This window comes from Prenolepis imparis, unplaced genomic scaffold, assembly GCF_030444845.1.
Source record: "Prenolepis imparis isolate NDT839.2.m4 unplaced genomic scaffold, iyPreImpa1.0 SCAF_11, whole genome shotgun sequence".
Taxonomy (NCBI): Eukaryota; Metazoa; Arthropoda; class Insecta; order Hymenoptera; family Formicidae; genus Prenolepis; species Prenolepis imparis.
The window spans coordinates 11,085,007-11,097,297 of record NW_028141169.1 but is presented as its reverse complement, the minus strand read 5'-3'; the positions used below and the strand labels follow the sequence as shown (position 1 = coordinate 11,097,297).

Sequence of the window (12,291 nt, the reverse complement as noted above, 5' to 3'; positions counted from 1 at the left end):
AAAACAATAGTATTTCGCAAAACATAACTTATATTTAGCTTTCATGCGTATTGTCTTATTTACTATCAATTATATAAGCATAAATATTCTTATATATATATAGATATTTTTTTTTTTTTCAGTATGTTAAAATGATTATACACACGCATGCGCATGTATGCACTTGTGTATATGTATACAGACACAAATACATACTAGCATACATGCACATTGGTATATATATTCGCAATAAAAAATATATAAAATTTATAAGATGCAAATATAAATTTTTCTTCAAAAAGTGCCCGATGGATTGAAACCAGACGATATATCTTTCTAATCAAATTAAGTCAGTAATGCATATATATGTGTATAATTTTTTCCCATGTATTATTTATGAGTGTGCGTTTAGAGAGCCCTGTTATTCCTTGTGTATCCATATCCAAGTTTGCATCGCGTTTCTTTTTCTTTATATAATCCATCTTATTCTCTCCCGATATACGCTATATTTAATATAGATATGCTTGACATGGAAAGGATTGCGAAATTTTTTTTATCATTGATATCTTTAACACAAATATTCTGTCTCAAGTTTGTAAAATCTCTCCAAAAAGAATCTTCATAATAGAATTTGAATGCAAAGAAAAAAAAGAAATAATACAAAACCGTAATGTTAAGTATATCTTGTCTACGTAATATGCGCGTGTAAATATTTATTAATCCATAAAAAATGTGCTCTTTCCTGCAGAGAGTTCAATCTATACATTCCTTTCCTTACTGACTTGTAACCACTTATACACAAAACTGATATAAAATATTGCACCAGCTAAAGAACTATTTAAAATGAGATATACAGCTTAGCTCTTCTTTATATGATCCCTGATACTAAAGAAGAAGATTGTCATGATTAAAATATAATAAACGATTTTTATCGCGTAGTTTTCTGATAAAAAAATTTTCTCCATGGCTACTAGAAATAAGCAGAAATACAGGCGATTACAGACGATACATACATATCCTATCACTTACACATTCGCATATATACACATATATACGTCCCTGTACACACACATACATTCTAGTAAATTTAAACATTTTCTGACATTTTTAATAGTATCAATTTTCTTGCATAGCAAGTATATCTAATATTTAGAAAGCATCACACATGTCACAAAGTCTAATACATTGATCAATAACAATTAACCACTACTGCAAAGTTTAGACTTTTTGCAATGTGTGCTTATATATTTGTTGATAAGTAAAACCTTTTATATCTCTATTGAAATTATTAAATGTGCATTTCTCAGTGTATTTTTCTTATATTTTAATTTTACCGTTTATTAATGAAGTAAATAATGTGAAATCTTAGTCCCCTGCCAATTTTGAAGAGAAAAAGAGGCCGAATAATTATCAGTTATATACAAATTTCTACGAGATTGTTTCAAAACGTATGTGACATTTACAACATCGAGGGGTTTCATCATCAGCACAAAAGTGTGGCTGGTTATAAAGTAACGTTTATATATATATATATAGATTGTCTATTTTATCTTTGTTTAATTTATCTCTGAATATATAACTACCTAACATTTTTTCATTTTTACATCTTATCTTTCATGCACATATACATACATAATATATATTATATATGTATGCAAATATATATACACATATATGTATGTATGTATATATGTTAAAATACAAAATGTGAATTGTGTTTCCTTAACGAGAAGAAGTTAATTATATTACAAGATAGATTATTTATAGATAATATTCATCTTCAAAGCGCGAAAACTATTTATACGTTTTTCTCGAAAAGATTGTTCACAATTTCAACAATTATACAGAATGACTGGGTAGTGTTTGTACGGGTGGCACAGTCGGCGTTGTCACAGTTGTCGGCGTCGTCGGTACAGGTACAGGAGTCGATGGTACCGGTTGATGCGTCTGCCTCGGCGGAGAAAGGAGCTCTTGTCTGTCCCTCTCTCGTTCTCGACCGGGTCGCCAGGCTTCCAATAAGGCCTCGACTCGCTCCTCCGTGGGTCCCCATCGTGACGCGCCGGCTGGATTTTGTAACCAGACTACCAGGGTACCGTGTACCGCTCGGATGTTCACCTCACCTCTGGAAAAATATATTACAAAATTAAATAAATTCTTTTCACACGAGTCTAAAATTTATTCGTGATTCGTAAACGCACTTTGGAAGAATATGTTGAAATCCGTGTCTGTATTCGTGTTCCATAGCGGGTACCACTACTTGTTTGCGCTTGAAATGACTGCCTTCGAGCTTTACGAGCGCGTTAGGGGCCGGATCTCGCCATTCCGGTAAAAATACCACAAACGACAAGGGCTCCGGCGAGTCGGCCAGCAGACGCTCGAAATGATTGACCATCGCTTCCATGAGTTCCTCGCAGTAGGGGGGATTCGCTTGAAACGAGCCGCTGATCGGCCTGAAGTCCAAAAACGGTCCCCTCGATCCGAAATACGAGTCCGTGTCGGCAAATGCTGAGCAATACTGTCGAAAGTAACAGTTTAGGGGCGAAGCGAAACATTCGAACGTAACACCGAACGATTTCTGAAGACATTCAAAAACCGTCACCGGGAGAGCCATCTGGGTGGCTTGGCCCTCGTTGATCCCTAAGTATGTCTGATAACGTTTCAACATACACCAAACGCGTGGTAGAAACATTTCAAACTTTTTGTCGTCGTAACAATTGTGCCTATACAAATGTTCCAGTTTGGTAAGGTGCGTGTTGTTGATATACATGGTGTCGCCGTGAAAGCGCAGCATCGTTTGCTCGCGCTCCGGGAGATAATCCACCTGCGGAAGTCTCGGTGTGGGGAGAGAGAATTGCACTGAGTAACACCAAACCTTTCTCTGCGTACTAGCCGGACCTCCTAAGGGTATAACGTCTCCTAGACCATTATCTTTGAGAATCTGATTGTTCTTGTCCTTCACTTTCTTCGCGTATTCCGTCGATAAGTGATATATTTTCAGACATATACCCTCCACGCTGGCTTTAACGGTCTCCGTGAGATGCGGCTGGCACTGTCGTTTTAGATGGGCGAGCCTGTCTTGAAAATCGTCGAACGTGGCGCCTACCGTTCTTCTTAGCCATTGAAAGGTGTCCTCCGCGTTCCACTTGACCACCTTTCGACTTTCGGAAGACGCCGCCCTCGATTCGATCATCTTCTTCGCGGCTTCGGCATAACGCGACAGCTGTTTCCTCGCGTCACCCGTAAACTTCGGTCTCACCAATTTGATAGGGATGTCGTTCATGATCTCGCGATACATGGACATGGAAATTTCGGGGAAGCATTGACTCGGCAGCAGCGGATCCGAGCCGCAATCAATGACCTTCCGTTCCATCAGCCACCTATTGAAAGAATCTTTTGGCGCGTCTATGGATTCACGAGTGTGACATAACTCTTGATAACATTGCCGTAGTTTTGCCAATAATGCGCAGCGCAGAGCTTCCACTTCGGGATGAACATGCGGCAAACTTGATGGCGCTCTCTCATATATTATAACATTCGTAAATATATCCAGGTCCCACGGGCCCCTAACATGATACGATAAACAAATTATATTCTTGATATCGCGATATCCGCATGTATTATCTCGATGAATTTGAATACTTACGCCAATATAAATTTCTTTGCTGGTGCAGCAGCCCCGTCTTCCGATGCTCTCCGCTTCAATGCACCGCCTGGTGTACCAGGTGGAATGGTTCCATTTCCAGGTGGAGGTACGCCGCAGATACCAAGCGGATCCGTGATTGGATCAAACTTTGGAGGATCAAATATACATGTATTTTATCTCTTCTCCAATTGTAAAAAATACAATTTGTTTGCAGAATTTTATAGTACCTGAGGTTTCAGAGAAGGCACCACCCACAGAGATTCCCCAGTCAACTTATTCCAGAAATACGGCCGACTTTCTCGTTTACTCCAAAACTTCTTCCAACCTTGTTGTTGAAGTTCCACAGACAACTCGAGTTCCGGAAAGCTTCCCGGTGGCGTACTCTATAATATAGTTTTATTAAAATTAATAATACATTTTTATTAAAATAATATAGTTTTAATAATATATAATATAATTATTAATATTATTAATAAATATATGTATAATTATTAATAAAGTAATGTTATAGTTTTATTAAAATTAATAATAATTTTCTTATAATCTGACAATTGTTGGTCATTAAAGAAAAAGAATCGTGAAATATCTTTTGATATACCTGAGTTATCAGAGGTGGCTGTTGTATGTGACCAATTTGAGGACAGTGATCGGCTACAGTCTGCGTTGGCGTTAATATGGGTGTTTGAAGTTTCACAGGCGTAGGAACTATAACTTGCGCCACTGTCGAATTTGCATCTTGCTGCAGCGTTTGATGGTGATGATGCATGGCTGGCAATGATGACATTGATTGCCCCGATAAAGTTTCCCAATTCGAGGTATTGGGTATATCTTGCTTTCCTCCGCTTACTTCGTTCATTGTTTGATATGCGTCTTGTCGCAAAATTACTGAAAAGATTTATCCAAGCGTCACATCATATATCTGACAAGTATCTATCAAAATATATATTACAGCTTAAAAATTACATTTAACATAGTTACATGTAATTTAATACAGCAAAATATTATATATACTTTATATTAACAAGTAAAACTACATTTATATATAAATATATGCAATATTGTAGTATTAAATAGACAAAATGTGCTTTACTATACACTTGTATATAATTTTATCAATCAAACACGACACTATATTTTTAACGAGATGCGAGAAAATATATATCTCAAGTGCGCGGTAAGAATAAAAAATTAAGATGAATCATTAAAGATGCTGTGGTAGAAAATGCACATTGCACTTTGTACAATATATAATCTATTCGAATCCAACGCGTTCCCACGCATATATAAACATATAAATTGCAAAAACCGCGCACAGTCTCGCTAGGTATATTTTTTTAAACATCGCGGCTCCGCAACTCGAGAGCGCTCGGCGATGACAATGTTTGTTTACATACTTGGAAAACACGTAGTGGAAATACGCGGTTTCTCGCGTCGCGCGATCGGTTCCGCTTGCGCAAAATGTATCACGATCGAGAGAGGACTCACCAGAACTGATAATCTCTTCAATTCATGAGAAATGCGCGACGGCACTTAGAATTCATTCATGATTTGTGAAATTTGACGCAACGATATCCACCCGTACGACGCCATTTGCTTAGACTGATAGAAATTGCAGCGCGCAACGAGGAGGGGGAGAGGGGGGGAGGAAGAGTGCGATCGCGTCCGCAACGAAACGTAGATAAGGCCGCGTTCACATGGCGGACGCTCGAACGCGATTGGCGGAATCCAGGGTCACCGTGGTTTCTCGCGTTTCACGAACTTGCCGCGCATGCGTATTTGACGTAACGTCGAACGAATGACGCGTGACTGGCGACGGCCAATCTTTTCGGCTTTTACGGAAATTGTAAATACGTAGCGGGAGATGATTGGTCGTCGCCCTTTCTCGCGTCCGCGAGAATGTAGACGCGGAAAGTATAAATTTTCATATGAATTTTTTCATCCACGATGAAGAGATGTATAGAAGCAGTTTGTATCTATAACGAGAATTGATATATAATTATATAAATATACAATATATTATTTATATTATATATTATATTATAAATTATATATTTAATATTATATATTATAAAATTATATTATACACTTATATAATTATATCTATTTGTAATTGAATTTTATTAATAATAATAATAATAATACTCGAATATATATTTATAATCTTGTAATTAGAATAAAATATACAAATCTAATAAATATAATACTCACATGATTGGTGCTTGGAATTTTGTCACTAGTCTGAAAATCAAAATGGTGCAGCAAAAGGGAGTTTCAGTTTACAGAGAACAGATCTAGAATAGAGAGATTCTGTAGTACGGCTCTTGCACAAATTCTTCAATTATCTTTTTATTATATTTCTATACCGAATTGCAGAGTATCAGTTTCGTTGATATAATCAAAAACAAGCGTAAGAGTAATAATTAAATTAATTAATAAAAGAAGAAAAGAAAAACTGGTAAATAGAACTAAATAGAGTTGTTATATCGAGAGTTATCGTTATTGATAAATTTTCTATATTGACATAATTAATTCTCAAAATAAAGTTCTACGTTTGTTATAAATTTTGCATTATTCGATAGAAACCATTTCTGAGAGAAACTAATTGTTGCACGAAGATGGCAAATCCTTCAATGAACGCGGGACAGACATACTATTGGACTCAGGAGCACATGAAGTACCAGTATCCTCCAGTACCTCCAGTACCAAATTTTCCACCGCCTAATTACAATCAACCACCGAATTACAATTTTTCATACAACGTACCTCCTCCCAACGTATCAAACGTTAAATCGACGAACTCGATGTATCAGCAGTTCCCACCTCCTACGTATCATGATGGAGCGACCAATTTTCACAATAATGTCCCTTACCAGAATCAAATGGATCCACAGTGCAGTAATCAATATTATGACAGAACTGAGCAATCTGCGCAACAATCTTTCAATGAAAATTATGCAAATTGGGATAGAAGTTCCAGAGACATGTATAATAATAGTGCTAGTAACGAATGGCATTCTAATACCTCTACCACGAATTGGACAACATATTCGAATACATCTACTTCCTGGTACAACACGAGTAAGACGTACGATAATGAGAGACCATGTTCCACGCAAAGGTATGAACCATCGCAAAGAATAAAAGAGTCTGAGTGGAAATACAACAAGAGGGAAACCTTACCCAATCGTTCCGTTAGCAAACAAAGATCTAGAAGTCCGGAAGGTAGATCAGAGAAAGTATATAGATCACATACACGATACGATGATCACAGAGATAGATATCGTCAACACAATAAGGGAATATCTAATTTAAGAGAGTCTTCGTATGACAGTGGATACATTGAGAGAAGATCTTCATATAAGAGACACGAAAGTTATTCATCTCGTTCAGAGGGATCTTATAGAAGTAGAAATAGGAAGAGATCAAAATCACGGGAACCTCGTTCGACGCGAGACACAACGCCAATCAGCAATGCCAAACGAACAAAGGGTCCTACTGAAAGAGAGTTGCTTTTAGAAAAATATAGGTAAGATTTATACACAGCTCTTTTCACATAATGGTTTCACGTAATGGCTTTTTGTATATAGAATGCAATAAGAAGAACATTGTAGTTAATTTCATGTGTTTTTTATTAAGAATAAAAGTTTAATTAACTACAGAGTCCTGATCAGTTCTTAACATAATTGTTTTATGTGCAAAAAGCATGTCTTATGTCGATAAAAGAATGCATATTAAAGGGTTTTACTAATTATAGAATATTTTTATCTTTTAGACGTAATTATTGTGCAACAAGTAAAGATATAGAGCGAAAATTGAACGAATTATCAGCAATGGGATCAGAAGGCATACTTGAAAACGAGAAAAAAATTTGGACTCGCACAGCACCAGCAGATCTTTACTATTACAGAGATGAGAATAATTCAAAGATAATGAGAAGTACTGCTAAGCTACAGGAATTATGTGTAACTTATAGGAAATTATTAATTGACAGAGCAGACGAAGCAAGAGCATTGCAGGTACATGTATTTCTATTAATTGTTTAATAAAATGCAATAAAATTAATTATATATATCTTAATAACAAATTGGTTATATCTTTTTTTAATTTACTTAGCCGCCTTATGAACCACCTCCGAGAAAAACTAGAGCACGTCTTTGTCGTCATAAATCTGAAGCTTGTAGTAGCTCTTCATCCGATAGTGACAGCTCCATGGATGAGGATGATAGAACGATGGAAGAGTTAATGGCAAAGAAACAGCATCCACAGAGATTGCATCCTGAAATGTGGTTCAATGATCCTGGAGAGGTAATATCGCGAGAATTGTCTCTTCTTAAAAATCTATATTATATTGGACATTTAAAAATATATTGTGAATTTTTCGTACAGATGAATGATGGTCCATTATGCAGATGTAGCGCGAAATCGCGGCGCTCAGGGATAAGACATGGGATTTATGCCGGAGAAGGTGCAATAAACAAGTGTGATTTAAATACGAATAATGCGGATAAATTGTATCATTATAGAATAACCATCAGTCCACCGACCAATTTTCTCACCAAGACACCGACGATTATCAAACACGACGAGCATGAATTTATATTCGAAGGATTTTCTATGCTCTCTCATTTCCCGTTGGTCAAATTACCCACGTGTAAAGTCATAAGATTTAACATCGAATACACGATTCTTTACATAGAAGAGAAATTGCCGGAAAATTTCACGATACTGGAACTTGATTACTTCCGTAAGTAGTTTGCTATATTTTTTAAACGCAATATTATTCCTTATCGCGTCCAATCTGATCATAATATTCTGAATTTTTACAGAGTCATATCTATTCAAAGAGATTTTGGAGCTCGTAGATTTCGACTTGCACGCGGCGCAGGACAAATCCGGCTGTGGACAGTTTCATTTTATGCCAAGATTCGTACGCGATTTGGCTGATAACGGCCAAGAAATCTTATCGATGAACGAGGTCCTAAATTATTTGATAAAGAGCAGCACTCACCTAATAGATCCGAGCGATCTACCTAGATTGGTGGCGATGCCGCAATACAAGTGGCAAGATTTCGCAGATGAGGTGAAGGGAATGGTTGTGACTTATCCCGGGAAGAAACCTTGTAGCGTTCGTGTCGATCAGCTGGATAGAAATCAAGTGGATCAACCACCCGCCGTGATCGCCTATCCCGAGATAGTGCACTTTGGTATCCGTCCACCACAACTTAGTTATGCTGGAAATGCAGAGTAAGTGTTACTTACTATCAATAAAATGTGATAATATTTAAAATGCAAAAACTATTATATAATATAATATATAATATTTATATATATATATATATATATATATATATATATATGATATAATATAAAATATTATTAATATATTATAATATATTATAAATAACTATTATATCACAGTTTGATGCGAAAGATTGTTAAAAATTTTTAGAAATGTTTCTCTAAATAATACAAAATCACATTTTAAGTTTGTCAAAAATTAAATTTCTTTCAACACACGAATATATTTGCACTTTAAAACTATAACTCGATAAAAATTAATTCTTTATGAATTTATCCAGTTATCAAAAAGCGTGGAGAGATTATGTGAAATTTCGACATCTACTCGCGAATATGTCGAAGCCCTCCTTCGAGGATAAGAGAAAGTTAGAAGCAAAGGAAAACAAATTGCAAGAGCTACGTACCCAGAGCAAGATGAAGCGCGACGTCACGGTCGACGTGAGTTCCGAGGGATTTTACAGAACCGGCATTATGTGCGATATCGTGCAGCACGCGATGCTGATACCGGTACTCGTCTGTCATCTGCGGTTCCACAAGTCCTTGGACAACCTGGAACGCACGTTGGGTTACGAGTTTAAGAACAGATACCTGCTCCAACTCGCTCTCACGCATCCCAGCTACCGCGAAAACTTCGGCACGAATCCGGATCACGCGCGAAACTCTCTGACGAACTGCGGCATAAGGCAGCCCGAGTACGGCGATCGCCGAATCCACTACATGAACACGCGTAAACGCGGCATCAACACCCTGATAAACATCATGTCGAGATTCGGCGCGAAAACGGAAACGGAATCGTCCATAGCGCACAACGAACGACTGGAATTTCTGGGCGACGCGGTTGTCGAGTTTCTCACGTCCATCCATCTCTTTCACATGTTCCCGGAACTGGAAGAAGGCGGTCTGGCTACTTACAGGGCGGCGATCGTGCAAAATCAGCATCTTGCCGTGCTGGCGAAGAAACTGAGTCTCGAGGAGTACATGCTCTACGCACACGGCAGCGATCTCTGTCACGATCTGGAGCTGAGACACGCGATGGCAAATTGTTTCGAAGCGTTGATGGGTTCCCTTTTTCTTGACGGAGGGATAGAAGTGGCCGATCGAGTTTTCGGGGAGACGCTCTTCAAAGGTGAGGAAGATCTTGCCAAGGTTTGGGTCAATTATCCACGGCATCCTCTTCAGGAACAGGAACCGACGGGAGATAGACAATGGATTCCTAGTTTCGAGTTGCTACAGGTATGTATTCTTCGATGTTTCAACAAGTTCTCGTCAACACGCTCTTATATCGTTCTCATTTATAATTTTCCCTGGTATTAAATAGAAACTGACAAAGTTCGAAGAATCAATTGGAATAAAATTCACCCACATCCGTCTCCTTGCTAGAGCGTTCACGGATCGTAGTATAGGATATACCAATTTGACATTAGGTTCTAATCAACGATTAGAGTTCCTTGGGGATACTGTGCTGCAACTTATCGTTTCTGAATACTTGTACAAATTCTTTCCGGAACATCACGAAGGACATTTATCGGTAAACGATATATTATTCGTAGATTATTTTGCCAAGCGATTTTTTCAATTATCTTCAATGATATTTGTATCACGCAGTTGCTACGGAGCTCGCTCGTAAATAATAAAACGCAAGCGGTCGTCTGCGATGATCTTGGTATGACTCAATACGCGCTTTATGGGAATCCGAAAGCCGAATTAAAGACAAAAGACAGAGCAGATTTATTGGAGGCTTTTCTGGGCGCGCTTTATGTTGATAAAGGTTTGAAATATTGTCACGTGTTTTGCGATGTGTGCTTCTTCCCACGTTTACAAGACTTTATCATGAATCAAGACTGGAACGATCCAAAGAGCAAGCTACAACAATGCTGCTTAACTTTGAGAACTATGGACGGTGGGGAACCAGACATTCCTGTGTACAAGTAAGTTCTTAGTTTTTTAGCTAAAAAGCCTTTTTTTCGAATTGCAATTAAACAAAAAAATGCGTTGCAATTACGACTTGCAACACTAATTTATTATTTCTACATTAATTAGTATAAAATATTGATGTTATAAATTAACAACAAAGAATCTTAATTATTTATTTAAAGTTTTATTTATTTTCATTGGAAATGTTTCAATCGTTGAATAGAAAGTTTACATCTGAAGGATGTATTTGCAAAAAATATTTTCATAATCTCATATGATCTTTTCTTTCCATAGAGTCATCGAATGTAAAGGACCTACTAACACAAGAGTTTATACAGTAGCTGTGTATTTCCAAGGGAAACGATTAGCTAAGGCTTCAGGACATAGTATCCAAGAAGCGGAAATGAACTCTGCCAAAGAAGCTTTAGAAAAATCTCAAGGTATGCTATATACATATATAAAATGATAAAATAATTATTTTACAAGATATTTCAAAATTAATTTGTCAATTTTCGCAATTAACAATTAATTAATTAAATGACAAATGTGTAATCAATCTTTTTTGATTAAAAAGTTGAATCGCTATTCTTTTTTACAATTTCTTAATAATGTAAGAATTTTGAATTAATATTTTATTAAAATAAAAATATATACCAAATTGATTATTTTAATTTAAAACTTATTAAGGCAAATTTTCTAAAATTTTTAATTTATTCTCTAAATTTTTTAAGAAAAATTTGTATATTTGATTATATATTTTAATTTATATAAAAATATATCTTTATAGGTTGATGTTTAATGAATTAACTTATTGTATTTATAAGAATTATTATTCTTAATTTATAATTGTTAATACTTTTTTTTACAGACTTATTCCCACAATTGGATCACCAAAAACGTGTGATAGCGAAAAGTATGAAAATGCAGCAATGGCCAAATAAACAGAAACAAAGAGTAAAATCGTTAAGGTCCAGTGAGAGATCCGATGATTCTGACTCGAGCCAAAACCGCAGAAGTCATAGCAAAGAGCGTAATGCCAAGAAAAGAGAAAGCTAATAATTATCCTTTACTTTATACAGTTCTTGCAAAAACAAATCATAATTTCTATTTGTACAGATAAAAGTACATAAAAACAAGATAATGATATCACATATATATTTCTTTAATATTATATATATGTTGTATGCAGTTTCCATGAGAGTGATCTCTCTTTAGGTATTTCTTTAAAAATTGTTTACTGGATCTTATATAAACAATAATGTTGTATAATAAGCAATAATAGTTGATGCATTTATGTCGACTCAAGTTTACTAAATTTAAAAAAAATCGTGAATTTCGTTAATGAATATTAGACAATGAACATTAGACAATACTCTATTTTCTTTTTTCTTTCCTACTTTACTATATTAATTGCTTAAAGATAATTCTCTCATGGAATATATAGGGAAAAAATATAC

At 36.0% G+C, this 12,291-nt stretch overlaps 2 protein-coding genes across 3 annotated transcripts; one reads left to right on the top strand and one right to left on the bottom strand.

Moving 5' to 3' along the window:
- Positions 1-41: 41 nt before the first annotated feature.
- Positions 42-5,216, bottom strand: Pcif1 (Phosphorylated CTD-interacting factor 1). The gene is made up of 6 exons (XM_083049544.1): positions 5,108-5,216; positions 4,221-4,507; positions 3,850-4,005; positions 3,623-3,768; positions 2,178-3,542; positions 42-2,101 (listed from the first exon to the last, which is right to left on the bottom strand). Exons 2-6 carry the CDS (start codon positions 4,476-4,478, stop codon positions 1,819-1,821), a joined length of 2,208 nt encoding a protein of 735 aa, XP_082905670.1. The 5' UTR covers positions 4,479-4,507; positions 5,108-5,216; the 3' UTR covers positions 42-1,818.
- A 703-nt stretch (positions 5,217-5,919) lies between these two features.
- On the top strand, positions 5,920-12,215 carry Drosha (ribonuclease 3 drosha). 2 transcript variants are annotated; one of them, XM_083050849.1, is made up of 11 exons: positions 5,920-6,077; positions 6,202-7,148; positions 7,395-7,638; positions 7,736-7,927; positions 8,009-8,366; positions 8,449-8,866; positions 9,202-10,153; positions 10,239-10,448; positions 10,526-10,848; positions 11,129-11,274; positions 11,703-12,215. In XM_083050849.1, the coding sequence occupies exons 2-11, from the start codon at positions 6,238-6,240 to the stop codon at positions 11,888-11,890; spliced, it is 3,942 nt and encodes a 1,313-aa protein (XP_082906975.1). In that variant the 5' UTR covers positions 5,920-6,077; positions 6,202-6,237; the 3' UTR covers positions 11,891-12,215. The 2 variants fall into 2 exon arrangements, with proteins under 2 accessions (XP_082906975.1, XP_082906976.1); XM_083050850.1 differs by having other exon boundaries at positions 5,924-6,029.
- The last annotated feature ends 76 nt before the right edge of the window (positions 12,216-12,291 follow it).